Source organism: Adiantum capillus-veneris, chromosome 25, assembly GCF_014529385.1.
Source record: "Adiantum capillus-veneris isolate H3 chromosome 25, ASM1452938v2, whole genome shotgun sequence".
NCBI lineage: Eukaryota > Viridiplantae > Streptophyta > Polypodiopsida > Polypodiales > Pteridaceae > Adiantum > Adiantum capillus-veneris.
In genome coordinates this window covers 82,655,841-82,676,001 of record NC_140955.1, presented here as the reverse complement: position 1 = coordinate 82,676,001, position 20,161 = coordinate 82,655,841, and the positions used below count along the sequence as shown (strand labels likewise).

At 42.0% G+C, this 20,161-nt stretch overlaps 1 protein-coding gene across 1 annotated transcript; it reads right to left on the bottom strand.

The window, feature by feature from the left end:
* Window positions 1–18,369: 18,369 nt before the first annotated feature.
* Window positions 18,370–19,458, bottom strand: LOC147425181 (uncharacterized). The gene has a single exon (XM_086500033.1). The coding sequence runs from the start codon at window positions 19,456–19,458 to the stop codon at window positions 18,370–18,372; it is 1,089 nt and encodes a 362-aa protein (XP_086356159.1).
* Window positions 19,459–20,161: the final 703 nt, after the last annotated feature.

The window sequence follows — 20,161 nt, the reverse complement described above, 5'->3', positions numbered from 1 at the left end:
TGGCTAGTAGATAGGTTTGGACAATTTGAGGTGGGAAAAACAATAACTCATATAGTCTAAATTTCCAAATCCAAGCTCATTTGTCCCTTGAGACGAGGGGAGCCTCTGCTATGGATGCCTTCAATGAGCTTGCATGCCACCTACGGCCCCCTTATACTCCCAACAACCATGAAGGTATGATTCTAGTACAATAAAGAGCATTTTTATTCTTGGTTTAGGGATGTGAATTGTCAACAGATGACCATCATGACAAGTGACCAAACACGCAAGTGCTTAGAATTCAATTCTAACTTCACCAAGAAATAGGGACAATTGGGGTAACACTTCTATGTCATATGATCCTCAATGTAGATGTGGATGACAATTGTATCAACAGATTTGATGGTGGATAGCCTACAAAGTTTCATTTTGCACCAAGGCGGCAAAAACACGAAAAAACTTCATAGATTGATTCTATAGCCCTTGGGGATATAGTATATCAAGTCAAACCTTAGATTGGAAACGTACAAGCACTTTAGACCTTCTGAGAGAAAAAAAGAACAAAATTTGAGTAGTCAAATGTCACCATCACTTGAAAATTAATCAAATATATGTAACGAAATTTGGGTGGTCAACTATCACCATCACTTGAGAATAACCAAATAAGAGATTCATGACCAAATTTTGTTACATAATTACATAACCATAAGTAGAAACGTAAAAATATAGAAAGAGAAATGACATAGTATTGGAGGTCAGAATGCCCCCCCCAATAGGACTTTTTGTATTATAGAAGCTACAATCATGATACATCAACTTGCCCATCAGGTGGCCTTTTCATCGTGCCAACATAAATGACATTCTCTAATCAAGCCAACAATTTCGGCCTTCTCTTATGCCTTCTCTTATGAGAAACATAGACTCCTCTCTTTGAAGAAGCGGCATCTTCTTCCTCCTTCAAAATCTCTTATTTCTCATGTAAAAGCATCACAAAACTCTTCAAAAACATGTGCATGCTTATCTTTAGAAGAGTTTTACTAAGAGAGTTTCATGCTTGATAAATAACTTTTCCATGGTATTCTCCAAAACTGGCTAGCAAAGAGACTTCTATAAAAATTAGTAGACATTAAACATAAAAGTGATACCATAGATCCATAATCTTGAAGAGAGCCATAGTGGAGCATAGAAGCTCTAGAGATCAGGTCGGGGGGGGGGGGAAGAGAGAGAGAGAGAGAGAGAGAGAGAGAGAAAGAAGGAGAAGAAGAATGAGCCTTTTGAGAGGGAGAAGCCTTGCTTTGCAAGCTATAGTTAACCCTTTATGCAGTAGTAATTGGCATTTTTCACCCCTATTTAGCTCCTCTATTCAAAAAGTGTTCCACATAAAGTTGTAGATCTCATGGTTTCTAGTTCAGATTGAGGGCCATTTTTAGAGATCGGCTCTCTATCGTGAGATATTTCAAAAATAGTATCACAAGGCCTCCTTTTGGCAATTCAACCACTTTTGGACCTTTCCTTTAGTCCTTTACCCACTATTTTACTCTTGTCCACCACTCCTCTTTAAGAGGTATGTGTGCATGGATAACCAGCGTCCTAAAGCCATGTTCAAGGTAGTCTACATCTCTCTTTTAGCTAGCATTCCTACAAACTTTTGGAGGCATGTGGGACCTAGTTCTAATTCATTTTAGTCATATAAAAACACACTTGATTTTGGAAAGAATTAGGTTGCCACTTCAAAAGGTTGCATCATCCTTTGGGCACCCTAAGGTCTTGAGATGCACCTTAGACTAATTGCATTGACACTTTTGAAGTCGCTTTATCCTTTTGGTACCCTAAGGCACTAAGATGCACATTATAGCCATCTTTAGAATCATTTTGCATAAGTTGCTTCTTGTATGAACCAAAGGTGTTGGAAATTAGTTCCAGACCTTGGAATAAAGTGCTATTCAATTTGGCTCCCTTGGCTCATTAGTCTGATTACCCATTCTGCTGAGACTAAAGACTTTTTAAGTCTTATTATTTAAGTCCCATATGAGACATGTGTCATACCTTTGTATTTGATTTTCTCAATTTCATTTCTCTTGATATTGAACCCATTGTTGAATTTATTCTTAACTGCATATTCATCTAACAAGTTTTCTTGGTCGATTTTGAAGACATAAAAAATCTAATTGTCTTGTAGAGTCTCCTATTTAGTTTTTAATGTCCATATGAGTTATGTTGAGCTCCCACTTTCTCAATGGTATAACCCCCAATCTCTCATCATCAATCTTCACTCTCTTAGCAATCACAAGATGTGAAGAACATATCTTGCTAAACCAACTAGAGGTGGGTTTTTGGTGAATTTATTTGTTGGCTCTTTTGGTACTACTAGTTTTATCATTGCAATCCTTCACTTTGAGGAATCTTGCACCCTTACCACAATGGGTTTTACCAGGCTTATGAAAAATGCAAAACTCAAATTCCATCAGGAACATCATCCATCTTATCCGTCTGCCTTGAATAATGACTTTGTTAATCAAGAATAATAATGCCTGATTATCCACATAAAAATGAAATAGCTTGCCCAACAAATAGTGTCGAAATTTAGTGGCACTGAAAACCATTCCTAAGGCTTCTCTTTCAGTAGTGGTATATCCTTGTTTAACCTGATTGAATCTCCGACTGGCAAAGTACACTGGATAATCAATCCTCCCTTCTGGCTGAGCTAATATTGCTCCCATCGCCAGTCCTGAAGCATCTACATGCACATGAAAAATGACATCCCAATTCGGTTGTCGAAGTATTGGCTTATTGATAATGGCATTCTTCAAATTCTGAAAGCTCTCCACACATTCAACAGTCCAATTGAACTTGATGTTCTTCTTTGTGAGCTCATACAAAGGTAATGCCTGGGAAGCAAACTGATGCACAAATCTTCTATAGAAATTGATATATCCCAAGAAAGAACTTAGTTCTGATGCATTGCGGGGAGCCTTGGCCTGTTGGACACACTGAATCTTGTCATTGGCCACTTCTATACCATTTCTGGACACTACATGTCCCAGTAGGTTTCCTTTCTAGACCAAGAAAACAAATTTGAATGGATTTAAACAGATCCGCTTTTCCTGGCAACGTTGGAAAACCATTTCCAAAAAAAGTAAATGCTTATCATCTGCTAAGGAATCGGTGGAGAAATTCACTGAATATTTCCATCATACATCGTTGGAAGGTTGCTTGAGCATTGCAAAGACCAAATGGCATAACCAGATACATGAATGCTCCCCACTCAGTGATAAAAGTAGTTTTACTACGGTCCTCATGAGCAATTTGTAACTGGTTATAACCACTATAACCATCCATAAAGCTATACATCTCATAACCTGCAATTTCATCCAACAACATGTACGTAAATGGTAATGGAAAGGGATCCTTGATGGTCTGAGCATTCAGCTTTTGATAATCCACATAGACTCTAAGCTTTCCATTCTTCTTGGGCACCACCACAATAGGAAATAACCAGTCACTATTGGACACTTCAATAATGAACCAGGCCTTTATAAGGTTATCGATCTCTTCCTTGACCTTCTTAGCATAATTTGGATTCATTATGTATCTTTGCAACCGCACTGGTTTGGCATCTGGCTTCAATGGTATTCGATGTTGACATACCTTTGGATCTACTCCGTTGAGATCAATATGTTCCCATGCAAACACATCTTTGTACTGCTAGAACATGTGTCGGGCCTTCTCTTTCATTACTAGATTTAGATGTTTGTTGACTTTGATCAATCTAGGATTTTCCTCAGAACCCAAATTCCATTCCTCTATTTCTTGATCATCCAGAAGCAACCAGTTAGGCCCACCACCCTTTTGTTTGGTTGACTCCAGCATGATCCCAAGACGGTTTTTTGAGCTCTGAACTGCTATTCTAACTTTCAGTAACTTCTCCACAGTGTGCTTGTTCAGAAGCCACTCGCGTACTGGAATCAACTGGTTCTTCCGGCCTTCCAGTCAACTGAACTAGTCGTTCCCCAGAGTTCAGTTCAATGAAATGATCTGGAAATTTCTTTTTTTTCTTTTCAATGTGATCCATTGTTGCCAGCATCCTCTCAATTTTCTTCACCTTATACTTCTGGCAAAGGTCTTATGGCCGCAACTCCTCTCTCCAGCTCCTAGTGTTGTTCGTCTGAATTCAAATTATGCTACTGACACCTTGTATTGTCAAAGTCTAATCGGCATAGTCGTGAACAGCCTGTGATGTTCGCAACCATGGGCACCCCAGTAGCATCCCATATGCGCCTTACACATCTAGTACTAGGAAGCTAGTCTTGAACTTTTCTTTGCCCACCCTTATCTGCATACTCTCTATTATCTCAGTTGCCTGCACAACTCGATGATCCGCCATTCGAACTTTGAAAGGTGTTGGTTTCAAATTTGTGATACCCATTCTTTGCTGAAGGTGTGCCCCCAGGATATTTGCTCCTGGTCCTCCATCCAGTATGACACTAGATAGTGGCTCCCACTGTTTCCTAACCTTGTAGTCTACCTAGATCACTGCCACGTCATCATCTCTAACAGCAGCCAAGTCAACTTCTCTAGCCTCCGCTTCAACCTTCTTTCACTGTCTGATGAATTTTGCTGCTTCAGGCAAAGTTTTTCTAATATCATCTAGTTCAACTGTGAGTTTCTGAATTCTATCACAAATCTTGACATGAATTTCTTCTCTCTCTTGATCAAAGTTATTGTCAGAACTTGAAGAATTGGGACTATCTGCACATTGTCATTCCTCTGTTCTGGTGTCTACGCTGCCTCTTCCAGTGTTTCCTATTGCAGTTGTATCTGATTTAACGTTCGCCAGTTCTTCTACCAGTCCCTGAACTGCAGCCAACATGGTCTTAGGAATTCCAGATCTTGATTGATCTGGTTGTGCTTTCCCAAAAGACTGGGTTGGTATCTTCTGAATGACCCGGGCATCCGAACTTTCTGGCTACTCTAGGAGCTTCTTGGCTAAATCTTATGTGATCTTAGCTGCCAGTTCTCTCTACTCCTGGCATTCATCAACGACCTTTTCTTTACCCTTTTCCTTCCACACCTCTCGCTGTTGAGCCCATTTGCTACTTTCAAGACTGACTAGTTTTGCCGACTCATGTGGAATTTCCTCAATGACCACCCCTTTGCTGCGTGTAACTGCTCGTACAGGAACTGGCTTTGGGGTCTTCACCTCAGTAGCCGCAATAGTAGGTGTTTTTGGACACTGAGCCGCAAAATACCCATACTTGCCACGAGATAACAGTTTAGACTTTGGTTCTGGAAATTACCACGACCCTAGTACCTCCCTGGTACCTGCCGCGCCCAGTACTAGTACCATTGGTACCTGATTTCTCCTCTTAGGGTACACTGGTTGTCTCCACTCTGACTGGTTCAACATTGGTAAATGCCACTACAGACAAATGTTTTCCCTTCTTGAAGTGATGAATGTGAATGCTACAATTATTCCACAAATGACCATATGTTTTGCAATAGGTACACTGTGGACATTCATTGGAAACACGATCTTTAGATTTACACTTTGAACACCAGGTTTCCATTCTTCTAATTGGTTATTTGGTATGGCTGATTTCAGCAATCTGCCGGGCCATCTCATCAATCTTTTTTGACCGAGACCCCTTCTTGCCCTTGTCTTTGCTCTTTTCATCTGAGCTGCTTTCAAAACTACTGGAGGTCTTACTGGAATCAAAATTCTTAGTGGAAGAACTGCTACTACTGGACTTCCTCTTCTTGTGACTCCTCTTCTTCTTTGCATGATGTTTAAGCTTCAGGGCTCGCTGCACCAAATCATTGAATTCTTTGTTGGTGCGGGCACCTCATGTTCCCTAAGCTTTTTACTGTGGAACCCATTTAAAACCATGCTTGCAACCTCTTTTCTGATGGTGGCTCCTGTAGCTGCCTGGTTAGCTCCTTGATTTTCTCAACATAACTTCTGACTGATAATTTTCCTTGCTTTATCTTATCCAGTTCACAGAGGATGTCCTCATCACCTCTGTTGTCTGAGTATTCTAATCTGAAAGCCTTGAGCAATTTGTTGTATGATCTGAGTTGGCAAACTGGGTAATGGTAGTACCATTTTCTTGCTGTATCCTTTACTGTTTGAGGAAAGTATTTCCCCCAGTCATCTTCATCAATATTCTTCAGCTCAACATACTATTCAAAAGCTTGGATATGAACATTTGGATCATCTTTCTTTCCTCCTTTGAACACTGGGAAAGAAATTTTCAATGAAGAGGTATAATCATGCCGGTCAGCATCATCTCTGCCTCTTCTGACCTTCGGAACCTGACTCTGTCTTGAGGATTTCTTGTAATGGTCTGTATCAACATCCCAATCAATTTATTTGTCAGTCTGAGTTTATGTCTCTTCTCTGGCTTTTTTATTGGAACTGTGATGACTACCCTTGCTGCCTTTGGCCCCAATATCCCTATGTGTGGTTCAAGAACTCCTGGCCTTGCGTTCTTCCCTCTTAGCCCTTCTCCTTCTAGATTGACTGGAGTGCTGAGAGTCCTTGGCCTCATCAACATGACTGTGCTTCTCCTGAGCCTCAGTCTTAGTCACCGGGTCCTTCTTAGGATCAGAGTTTTGTTCTGATTCGTCAAGAACAAGATCAACGCAGTGTGATGGTTTACGACCACGACTGGTTTTGGGCGCCATTACTACAGCTGAAAATTCTAACTGGGAGAAGAGTTTTCTGGTCAACGAGCAAATAGATCTAGCCATCGTGGTCGCCAAAATGGAATTAGAGCTGATCTCTTCAGATAGCTGATTCTAGTGTTAGAATTTAAGCTACTGGTAAGTCGTCAGTTCAGTCAGGGAAACTGGAATAGAGAGTGGAGACTGGACTGAAATAGTTATCTGAACTGAAATAGTATACTAAAATGAGAAATAGACTAGACAACTGGAAAAGTGTTTGCAGTTTCAGATTCATAGTTCAGGAACAACCAGTTCAAGGTGTAACGGATTGAAGCTCAAATGATTACAGCAATAATGATTACAAGGTGAAGTTCAAGGCGAAGAGATTGTAGCTTGAAAATACTTGAAAGCTAAAGCCAAGAGAACTAAGAAGCAAGAAGCCCAATTACAATGTAATGGGTCCTATTTATAGCCTTCTAGAAGTTACTGTAGTAACTGCCGTGGTAATTATTGATGTGTGATTGATCCACTGTTCAACTTTCCAGGAGACAGTTCCTGCCTGCTGGAACTGTCTTCGCTTTCTATAATTATTCCAATCTTTTGGAATGAAATCCCCAATTACATCCCTTTTTGTGTTGTGTAGAGCCCTTTCCTGTGTTTATACTCTCGAACGAGACATATGAAGCTTGAGGCTCTACTCTTTTTTTTTAAGGTAGTCAATGCTTGTTTGAATGAGCTTTGTAGGTGTTTTGCTGAATTCCATTTTCTTTCATGATATCGAACGTGTATCTTGGTCTCTCGTCGGTATTTTTAGCCCAAACTTAAATTTGAGATAGAATAGATACCCCCACTATGAGCAAAAGTTTAGTATCACCCTAGAATTTTGGACTTGCTATACGAAGGATTTGACATCTAGTGATGTATTGCAAATTTGACTTATAGTGTTGTGCTTGATCCATGTTTTGGAGAAGACACCCACAAATATCTTTGCAAGTGTTTGTAGGTCCCATTTCCAAATTTTGAAACCAAGTCAATACTATGCCCTAAGGGTCATTCCAAAACCCTAGTATTGCATGTTGAAATCATAGACCCACTCAACTTGCAATAATTAGCTAAAGATTGCTAGATGATTATATGGATCTTTGTTGCCATTGTACCTTTTAACCCACTTCTGGATATTTGCAGGTCTGACTCTTCTTGCATATGCTCCTGCTCCTCTATGAACTAGAGGTGGTGACAATAAGTCCAAATCTTAAGCTTCAATATCATCCTCAATATCAAATATTTGGGAATGAAATCCCCAATATAATCCCCTCTTGTGTTGTGTTGTCTTGTGTTGCGTAAAGAAATTTTTTGTGTTCATACTTGTGAGGCTCTTCTCTCTTTTTGCTGAGTAGCCAATGCTTGAATGCATGACCTTTGTATTTGGTATTCTCATTTTCTTTCATGATATTGAACCCGTCATTGAACTTATCCCTGATTGCATATTTAGGTAACAAGTTTTCCTTGCCGAGTATGAAGACATACAAAATGTAATTGTCTTGTAGTCGTGGATTTGGATGTAAATGTCCCTATAAGTTGTAACCTTTGCCAATTCCAAAAGCTCCATGGAAGAGTATTTCTGTGGACTTTATCTTTGGGTTTCCAAAGTCCATAGATGGTGTAACAGATTGTGGCTATAACATTGATTGTAGCGGAATTAAAATAACAATAGTGAGCATTTCCTTAAGAGAATTTTTAAAGAGCATAAGGAGAGCACTTGATTAAAGGTAGCAAAATGAACATTATACCTAGTTATCTTGGCATGAACAATACTTGTAAAGAGAGAGATAATTAGAGAAACTAGCAACAATTGAGGACTGGATTTACTTGGAGCCGGTCCCCCCTCCAAAAGGTGGTACCGGGCTTGTCGGTCCAATAGAAAAAGGGTAAGAGTGATCGCCGATGAGAGGCGCACCCTAACTGGAACATTCAAGGGATTAGTTGGCTAATCATGGGTGCCCAAGTGTGAATGGGGCGAGCTCATATAAAAGTCAACTAAACCTAAAATTCACTCATTCTGTCATTTGTGCAATTGAAGAGTGCTCTTGCTCCATCTCCATCTTCTTCTTCTTCATCTCCTTGTGTGTGTGTGTGTATGTGTGAGAAAGAGAGAGAGTGCGATCGAGCATTGTGGCTGCACGACGGCGGCGAGGCGGTTGAGCGTGGCGTAGCGGCGTCTCCCTCTTCTTCACGGCGAGGAATCCTCCACGACAACAAGCGTAGAGCAGTGAGTGACACACCATTGCCATCTTTGACCTTACTAGTTTAGGTTTGTTGTGTGCTTGGAGCCATTTGTGGCTCGCACACAGTGTATCGGAAAGTTCCTTGCATTGACACATGTGACAGACGCGCACATTTTTGGCGCTGCTACCGGGGAATGCCATACACTAAGCTTGAATGGCACTCTGTGCTTCTTTTGTGGTGCAATTACAATTGTAGGAAACGTAGGGAAGGAAGATGTGTGTGTGTTGAGAAGAAGGATTTTGTGTTGCTACTGTGTATTTCTTTGTTAATGAAGTTTTGAAAGGTTACTGTGTTTTCTTTGTGATAAGGTCTTAGTATTAAGGTTGTTAGTTCTGTGTAATGTAAAGTACAGTAAGTAGGAAGTAGATTTGTGAGAGCTAATGAAGTGTGTTAGTGTGTAACAGTAGATGTATTAGTTGTAAGTAGGTAGGTAGAGTGTGTGTGTGCTCGCGCGCAGGCTGCGGCGACCTTATCCAAAAAAAAAAAAGGTAGCACCGGGATCGGGAATATCTCCCAGACCCAAGCCCAGACCCAAGCCCAAGCTCACACTCAGGCTCAGGCCTCAATCGCCCTTTAAAATTACGTATTTTAGCTTCACACGTCGCTAAAAATTGACTTTTTTGAGGACCAACGGAGCTTCAGGTGACCGAACATTGTGCTGTAAAGCACACTATGACCCTCTGAGTGATACACTCATTTTGAGCTATCACACACTTTAATAAAAAAAGATCATTAAAGAACATTAAAAGACGAGTGAAAACGGACACCTAAAAAAGTAAGCGGTTAATCTTCGAGGTTATTCGTCAACGCTTGTAGGGTGCCAAAGGCACATGCATCTGCGCTCTGGTCATGTGCTAGAGATGGAGCAACTAGAGAGAGTTTCAACTTACGCGAGTTCTCAATATCCACATACCTTAGGTTCCGGGCCCTCGGCAGGGACCCAAGGTAGTACAAATGAAGACCCGAACATAGCGGCTAGTGACTCTTCCTCTGACTACGATGTCATGGAGGGTTTCCCAATGCCTAATCCTGAAGCTCAAGCCAAGACATGCATGCCATGGGCCCGCAGTCCGGGCCGAGTGTGCTTAGCCGCTTGAAGGAAACCTTTAGTAGAGCCACTCGCCCGAACATGGAGCTAGTGATGTAAATGAGGGGGGTGGGGAAGTAAATTCTCCATTCATGACCAACATAGACCCTATGTCCTTAGAGAATGTGCACGTGAATACTTCATTCACTGCACCTCCTGACTCTTCAGAGCTATTCCCCTCCGAGGTCATATTACCCGATGATAGAAGCCTTGCCAAAGTGCAAGAGGTTGAGCGATATATTCTTGCAGCAAGGGAAAAGGAAATCGAGAGCTTACGCAAGGCGGAGCAATGAAGAGAGTTAAAATCAAAAGCTCCTATGTCAATATCCTTGCTAGGAGAGCAATCGAGTGCTCTTGAATTAGCGACCACTAAGGGTCAACCCATAGAGTGCAACATAGCATCTAGCTCAAGGGACACCCCTACACCTCAATCCTAGATGGAGCGTTCTTAAATGAGAACTGGGAGTATGAACTACAAATGGAAACTCTAACTGACCTATACACAGGTCACACCTATCACATGGGTTGGGTAGATTTCCTACAATCCACAATGGGTGCTACTAGTGTGGAGGATCAACAACAAAGATTTTGTGAGGTCATCCATAGGGTGATTGAGTTAGAGAGACAGAACAAGGAGATCCACATGCCTTCAACGGGTCTCATGAGATTCTTGGATACAGGGAAGGCTAAACATCCGACCTTATCGCAAATGGAGACTCCCTCGGTAAGTCCGATGGATCCTCCATATGTTGTTTTGCCAGGGGTCTCAATGCAGTCTGAGCCACAAGTGATAGCTTTACCTTTTCAAGTCTAGCTCATCTTTCCCTTGATGACACCATGCCTACAACAGTACCTACAAGTGTGTACCAAGCCTGCAACAGTACCTACAAGTGTGTACCAAGCGTATGCACCTATGGGTCATCGCACTCATGTAGTCCCTACCCCTCCCATTGTTTCAGCTACCTATGCTCCACAACCACAACACCCAAGTTCTTATTTCCATGGGACCATACCGGCTAGCATTAGCATGTCACATCCGACGTCTGCTATGCCTAGGGCCAAACATATGAACTTTGGGCCACCACATGCACCACACCGTACCAAACATGGAACCCAAGGGCTTCCTATACGCCAAGCCCAATGTCGATAGCTACTCCACATGTAGTCTCGGGAGCACCTACACCCACGGTTCCTGCTCACTTAGGTGACTTGGCAACATCTGCTCAAGCTATTGGTCGATCTATTGCTGAGAATATGCGTAACACGCCTGATAGAGAGCCTAGAAGTAAGGCAGTACAAATAGCCAAGCTCACACAAAAATTTAGTGGAGATGGGGATGTAAGAAAGCATATCAAAGTGTTTGAACAAATATGCAATTCTCTAGGAGAACACAATGACCTGCATAAGAGTAATTCTTTAAGCCTAACCTTAAGTGGGAAGGGTGGGGATTGGTATAGAACCCTAAGGGTGGAAGAGAAAACGATTTACCCTACTCTTAGGAGACTGTTCTTGAAGGAATACATACGAGAGGGAGTGCTTTGGGGTGTAGCTTCTCAGCTCCAAAAAGCCCAACGAGAGGAAGGAGAGTCAGTGAGAGACTTTATTAATCGCTTAAAGCATTTGAATTCTCGTTGTAATCCAAATGAGCGCTTCAACAATAACCAATTGCTTGATATATTCATTAGGGGATTAGGACATGAGGATATCTACAATGGCCTAGTCATTAGAGGTATCACCACTTAGAAAGCAGTCACCACCAATGCGATCCAATTGGAGGATAATTTAATGATTCAAGGAGAAAGAGTGTATGTTGAGCCTAAATCTATTAGCTCACAAGCATCAGGGCATCAGCCAATGACCCTAAAGCCTATTGCTAAGGAGCCAAAGATATCTGAGATGACTTTAGCAGATCTCACCAAGGCTATTCAAGAGAGTCTTAGAGACAATCATGCTCCACAAAACAATCATATGTAACCAAGAAGGGAGCAACAATGGTGCTCAGTATGCTATGGACCGCATAGTACTAGTGAATGCCCTACTTTTAGAGTAAAATTCAATGGGAACTGCAATGCCTGTGGGAGGTATGGTCATCAAGCTAAGGATTGCATAGTATTTAAGCGTGCGATGGCCAATAGACCAACCTTAGCATGGATAGACACACCTCGAGTGCTTGCATTGATGCCGGCCCCACCTCTTGAACAAACAGTACAACATATGGTCCCTAGGGCCCAAAATGTTGTTCAAACAACACCCTTACCACCTCCAGTGCTAGGACCGCAACCACCACATCCGAGAATCACTTTTGTGAATCAAGTGGGTTGTGAGTCATCTATTGCTTGTTTGGAAGGTTGTTAGGAAGATATAGACCCTAATATTGCCTATGGGATGGATGTGCTTGAAGAAAGTCCACAATACTACATATAGGACTATTGGGGACAAGTCAAACATGTCTATCAAGTAGTTTCTCTTGCAGCAAGAGGCCAAAATACCAATTACACTGCTAAGAGACCACCTCTTCAATGCTATGAGTGTGGAGGTCCACATAGTGTAGCCGAGTGTCCTATTAGGCTACAAAAGAACGCCACACTAATGCAAACCAATCAAGCGAGCACGTCTACAATGCCAATACTCATGTGTAATCGATGTGGCATAGATCATTTGATTGCCCAGTGTCCAAATAATCCAAATGCATCGAAGATCACGCCATCAAACTTGATTGAAGTTACCGAGGAGCCATCACAAAGTACACTTGTGGTACCAGTAAACGTACTCACACGATCGATGCTCCAAAAACAAAATTATATTCTTGAGGAAAGAAACATGGCATCAATTGCCCAATCTCAGAAAAATAAGAAAACACAAAGGAAGAGATCGCAAAAAGCAACGAAGTCAGACCCCAGTTCAAAGACCAACATAGGGACTGGTGACGACCCCGTATATATGAATGACGCTGAAGAGGATTCTGATTCAGGTGAAACCATGGAGACCAAAACGGCCACTAAGATAGAAACCAACAAGGAAGATCTTCATGAGCCACGATGGCTAGGATTCAAGAAGAGGATAGGAACTTATCCAAACCCTACAGAGGAGATTGAGCGAGTCAAGCATTTAAGGAGTTTGGTAGAAGATACCCAAAGGGATCTAGAACCAGCACCTAGGCAGATCCAGATTATAGACACCAGTGTTCCCTATGCAACAACAACCTCACCAAGTCCATAGACCCTTAGTCATACCTAGTGTAATCCAAGAAGAAAGTGACTTAAAGTCATGGGAAAGTGGGTGTACTCACTTCTTGATGGAAAGAATGTTTACAGAGGGACTACCTGATCCTATCGAAGAAATGGAGATCCCCTCTTCCCCACGTCAAGGTACTGAAGTCCAAAAGGTGCCGTTAAACATTGCCAAATTGATGGATTTCATGTCTTTAGAAGTTAGAACCACCATCATGTCAAAACTGTATAAAGAGCCTGAGCTAGTCTCAGCTCTTCGAGCCTTCCTCAATGGATAACTAAATTTTGGGCTACCACAATTTGCACGGATGGATGGAGCTGGGGAGATGCCAATAGAGGAGGAACACTTAGATCCACAACCCAACCTAGATGAGAACCTTGTTATAGAAATACCTGTTAACAAGTTGGGACAATACTTCGAGGGTGATAAATCCAATGCGACCATACCAATCATTACTAAGGGATTAAATGTGAAGGGAATCCTTGATGGTGGCACTAGGGTTACCATTGTAACTAAAAACTGCTGGGAAAATATGGGAAGACCTCACCTTGCGACCACAACCATTGTAGTGAAGATGGCCAATGGGTCTATTGTTAAACCTATTGGGATGCTAGAAGATCTCAAGATCAAGGTCTTTGGACATAAAATAAGAATTACCTTCATTGTTATGGATTTCTCCAAACACACTATGGCATCGAAGATGATCTTAGGACGTCCTTTCATGAGGGAAGCAAAAATGGTGCATGACTGGTCTAAAAACCATGTCTACTTGCAGTTCCAAGATTCTGTCATTCGAGTGGATCTTGTGGCTGGTCGAGCACATCCTCTAGGAAACAGGTTTATAATTGATCATAGATCTGACACCACAGCTCACTCGGCCCCATTGCAGTATTGTTACACATGTAAAGCGGACACTGATGTTGGGGAAGATTCTCCTTATATGGATGTACTGAGTCGGACAATGTGGATTGGGTCCACCTAGAAGCAACCATAGACACTTGGGGATATAGGGGGATGACCTGGGTAACACCTGAGGGGGACGAAATGCCACCACTCGTACCCTTAAATATGCTAGAAGCAATGCATATAGCTTCTGATGACCTACAAGATGAAAGTTTGACTGGCATTGGAACTAGTAGCGCCTCACAAGACTATAGCCCACACGATTTGGGTCAGAATCATCAATTGAAATTGACTATGAGGATGAAGAATCTAAGTTAAATCTTAGTGCAAATGTGGGGACAAACCATTCAGGGCCCATTGGTGCCCTAGATGACAATCTATCCAAGGGAGCAGAAGACACAAGAAGCGATTCATCTAGTGACTCTTCACTAGAGATCGGCCGTAATCAAAAATTAAACAAGAAGAGTAAGAGATATAAGAGGTGACGATATCGAGCAAATGTGCGTGCTAGAATAAGTGAAAAGAAATCTATCGCAGAATGACTTAATTATATAGGGGCATGTGATGCTCATCGGAAGTTGGTAGATAACTGGGGTGAATACCTTCAAAGCATTATGTGGTGTAGTCCACAACCCGTTGACATCGCACAATTAGAGGCTACAGAGAAGCCAAAGTTGAGCCATACCGTAAGGAGACAACAAAATCAAGAGTTAGCTCAACAACAAAAGGAATTGGAAGTGAAATCACAGTCCACAGAACAACAGGACCCCACAAACTTACACCCTGGACCTGAACATTTCAAATCCTATACCACAAAGGAACGTAAGGTTGTGTATACAAAGGCTCAAAGAAAACCTATCGGTGGGAGCAATGGAGTCTATGACAGTCTAGCGATAGTGAAGGAAATAGATTTAGCAGACGCAGGAGAAGAGTCCAAACCTATTTTCATTGCCCAAGATCTGACAGAGACTGAGGAGTGTGTACTTAAAGAACTTCTCAAGGAATTCAGGGATATATTTGCCTGGACATATCATGATATGAAAGGTGTTCCACCTTTCGTGGTGCAACACACAATCCCCATGAATAGCATGGCTAAACTAGTTCAGCAACGACCCTACCCAATGAATCCTAAATATGCAAAAATCGTTCAAGAAGAGATTGAAAAGCTTGTGGAATGCGGATTCATATACCCTATTGAGCACTCAGAATGGGTGTCTCCAATAGTGATTGTGCCAAAAAAGAATGGGAAACTCAGAGTGTGCATGGATCTCAAGAAGGTCAATGCTGCCACCTGGAGGGACCATTACCCCTTGCCATATTCAGAACATGTGCTTGAAAGAGTCGCAGGGAAGGAAGCTTATAGCTTTTTAGATGGGTACTCTGGCTACAATCAAATCACAATTGCACTGGAGGACCAAGCTAAAATAGCCTTTATAACTGAATTTGGAGTGTTCGCATTTCGTGTTCTGGCTTTTGGCTTAACCAATGCCCCAGTGTATCTTTCAAAGATTAATAAACATTGCTTTTAGAGAATATTTGAGGGAGTTTTGTGAATCTTTCTTAGATGACCTTTGTGTTTATTCCTCTTGGAAAGAACATCTATCATGCTTACGAAAAGTGTTTGAGAAGTGTAGATTGTATCGCATCTCCTTAAACCCTTTCAAATGCCAATTTTGGGTTAAACATGGAGTCATTTTAGGGCATATAGTGTCCAAAAATGGGATTTCCACAGATGAGAGCAAAATTAAAGCCATTGTTGAATTTCCACCACCTACAAACTATAAAGGAGTTCAAAGGTTCATGGGCTGTGTTGGTTATTACCGACGGTTTATTTTAAACTTTGCCGAGATAGCTCGTCCTTTGTACACGCTTCTTATTGAGTTCCAATGGACTGCGGAGTGTGACCATGCCTATGAGTCATTGAAAAAGACCTTGACTAGTGCTCCTATTCTATGAGTGCCCGATTGGAATGTAATTTTCCATGTGCATATTGATGCATCAAACTTTGCTATTGGGTGTGTTCTAGCTCAACCAGCAGAACATAAACTAGACTACCCCATTAGCTTTGCAAGTCGTCAGCTGAATGATGCCGAGAGAAACTACATCACTACAGAGCGAGAAGGTTTAGGTATGATTTATGCAGTGAAGAAATTTCGCTACTACCTTTTGGCCAACAAGTTTGTGTTCTACGTTGATCATCAAGCCTGTTGGAACTAGTAAATAAACCTTGTTCCCCGGGAAGAATTACACGATGGTTGTTAATTCTCCTTGAGTTTGATTTTATCGTTGTGGTGAGACCTGGTAAAAGACATGTCATGGCAGATCATTTGTCTCGCATACCCAATGGTGAAGCCCCTACTGGAGTCGATGATTAGTTGCCCGATACTTCTCTATTCCTAGTCGAAACCATATCTGAATGGAGTGAGAAGATTGTGAACTTTCTAGTTAATGGTTTTCCACCCAAAGAGCTTTGTAAAGATATAGCTCGAAAACTGTTAAAAGAATGTGAACCTTACTCTCTCATTGCAGGAACTCTCTACAAGCTAGGGAAGGATGATATTCTTAGACGTTGTGCCCGTGAGGATGAGCATTTATACATATTGCAAGAAGCCCACATGGGTATAGCCGGAGGACATTTCTCAGCGAACTAAAAGCTAGAAAGTTCTTACAAAATCAGGCTGTTGGTCGCCTACCTTATTCAAGGATGCATCACTTTTTGCAAAAGGATGTGATGAATGCCAACGTTACAAGATCACACAACAAAAGGATAGGATGCCCTTACATCCTGTTAAAGTGACTCAACCATTTGAAAAATGGGGTTTGGACTTTGTAGGCCCAATTAGTCCGGTAGCTCGTAGCACTCAATCTGGATATATTATCATTGCCACTGACTATGTGACAAAGTGGGCGGAACCTAGGGCGACACGTAAGGCCGATGCAAAATCAACTACCAAGTTTCTCTTTGAGAACATTATTACAAGATTTGGTTGTCCCTTTGAGATTGTGAGTGACAATAGTACTCATTTTATAAATGGATTAATAAAAGAACTCACTACCAACTTTATGATAGCTCACCATAAGTCCACACCTTATTATCATCAAGCAAATGGCCAAGCTGAGAGCACCAACAAGACCTTAATCTCTATCTTGACCAAAACGGTGGAAGCTCATCGCACAGATTGGGATTTAAAGCTTACATAAGCTCTATGGGCTTATCGTACTGTGTACAAAGTTGCCATTAACTGCACACCATTCAAGATGGTGTATGGCTGTTAACCCTCACGGCTCACGGACACCCCATCACCTACGACGGACGTGTATTATGTATTTGGTAGAGTCAGGTACCGGGCTTGTCGGACCAATAGGAAAAGGGTAAGAGTGATCGCCGATGAGAGGCGCACTCTAACCGGGACATTCAAGGGATTAGTGGGCTAAGCATGGGCGCCCAAGTGTGAATGGGGTGAGCTCATATAAAAGCCAACTAAACCTAAAATTCACTCATTCTCTCATTTGTGCAATAGAAGAGTGCTCTTGCTCCATCTCCATCTCCATCTTCTTCTTCTTCACCTCCTTGTGTGTGTGTGTGTGTATGTGTGAGAGAGAGAGAGAGAGAGGGAGAGTGTGTGTGCGATTGAGCATTACGAAGGCACGACGGCGGCAAAGCGGTTGAGCGCGGCACGACTGCAGCTTCTTCTTCATCGCGGCAAGGAATCCACCACGAAGGCGAGCGTAGAGCGGTGAGTGACACGCCATTTGCTCTCTTGAGCTTGCAAGATTAGTGTTGTGGGTTACATCAACACATGAACATCATGCACAACAAGAATGACAATCTACTCCACCATGCTTCATCAACAACAATTCAGACACAGTAAACATAACTACTCAAAGAATATCAGAGTAAGCAGAGACAATACACTGAATAGTTACTGCACTGCACCATCATCATCACATTCATATCAGAGAACAGATACATCGTGCGCAGATACATTCCCCACTTATATAGATAAATCCGACTTAACTACCCAGTCACAAGACATTCAACAGACTGCAACTGAAAGATAGTTACATCCGACTTGGCAAAATACAGCTCAGTAAATATCCGATAAGTCAAAATCCGACTTAGCTATTCAGAGTCAGTTTCTAACATGTGCCTCTCAACACATGGCACGTCCCGGTGGTAGATTTCGCAGAAATCTGACCCGGATCCACAGATCCCTTGATCAAGAATCCACTCTCTGCTGCACAGCTTCTTCCTTACTCTGGTCCTCAACATTCACTTTATGATCCACCAGCTCTGCTTCCTTTACTGCATCTGACTCTGCTGCATCAGCTTTTCCCATTTCCACCTCTTGTGCTATATCTGCAATCACAGTATCAATCTGCTCTTCTGCAACTTTCTCCTCAGCTACATCCTGCATCAAAAAACTATTAGTAAAATTCTCCTCTTTCTTTTCTGCCTCTGCAAGCTGCTGTCTCTGATTCTCTTCCATCTGCTGAACTTGCTGCTTCAAACAGTCTCTCTCCTTTTGCAATTCCTCCACTTCCTTCAACAATTGTGCTTCTACCTCATGCACTAACCCTGCCTTTATCACCTCATATGGATACTTAATGACAAAGCTCATTCTCTCCTTGGTCTTTTGCCACATCTCCTGTGCAACCAAAGCTAACTGCTGCTTGAGGATAGACACTTCTCCTTCTTTCATTAATACTGCACTCAAGCTAATTTCCTCCTTTGCCAACATCTGTTGCTCTAGTACCTGCAAAGGTTCCAATCTCAACCTCTGCATCTCCACAGTGACCTGTAACTCTGCATTCCTCTTTGCCATGTCTTCCAACTCCAAAGCAACAGCTGCCTCCACTTTCTCAGTCCATTGCTTAAACTCCCCCAATGATCTCTTCACTTTTGCTAACTCCATCTTCTGTTTCCCCACTGTTTCCTCCATATCCTGCTCATACTTTACTTTCATCATAGCTATCTGCTCTTCAAACTCTTTCACCTGTGACACCTGTCCTTTAAACTCCATCAACTTTTCTGCATTCCTTTCAGCTTGCATACTCTGAACCTTCAGCATATTATTCTGCTCCCTCACAAATTCCTGCACCTGCTGCAGCATCTGAACTACTTTATCACTGTCCAATTTCCCAATATCTACTGATACTCCAGAGACTTCCTCAGCACTGAAATCTAATCTAGAAAACACTCTGCTGACTGGTTCAGACTTCTTCCTCTTGTTGGATAGTGTGAAAGCCTTACCAAGCTTTATTGGTGTTTCCTCTGCTTTTACCTGCATTGGTGAATCAACATCCATGGTGCCAAAATCTGCAAACTGTATTTTTGCTGTGATTTCTTCAAAGGCCTCTCCTGGAGTATATTTGGCTTTCACCAAATCCTCATAAGCCTCCATATGCTTGGCATTAATCTTCACAAATCCTAACTTTTCAGAATGCACCATGATAGGCTGCTCAATCTGAACTGGCTGCTTCTCCTGCACCAGTTTTTCTGCTTTCACAGGCCACCTTGCTTCACCACTCTGTACTCTCTGTGCAAAAAAAAACAATGCTGACAAGTAACCACATAACCTACTATTTGCCTGTGTCTTCCTTTTGTCTGAGGAATGAATCTCTGCTGCCAACTTTTCATACACCCAGTGGGCCCAGCTCACTTCTCCTCCTTGCTCTGCATAGCTCAATGGAGCAAAGTTTTCTTTTGACATATAGTCAAACTTCACAATAAAGCATAGCCTCTCCAAGTACCACTTAAGCTGCTCTCTCCTAGCATATGCCACATTCTTTAACATGTAATACTGCCTGCCTCCTTCTCTTGGACCAAACTCCTTTTTCAGTGCTTCCTCTGAACACTTTGGAATAGGTGTATTGGGATACAAAGGCAGCTTGAACACCTCAGACACCAACTCCACACTGAGTATCACATGCGGTGACACTCTCCCCTTAGTCTTCCTAAGTATTTCCAACTGAGACTTTGCATACACATTGTTTCTACATTCTTCCCAA

Excerpts from the sequence above, each read along its gene's own strand:
- LOC147425181 (XM_086500033.1), bottom strand. The coding sequence starts at position 19,458 with ATGGATGTTGATTCACCAATGCAGGTAAAAGCAGAGGAAACACCAATA.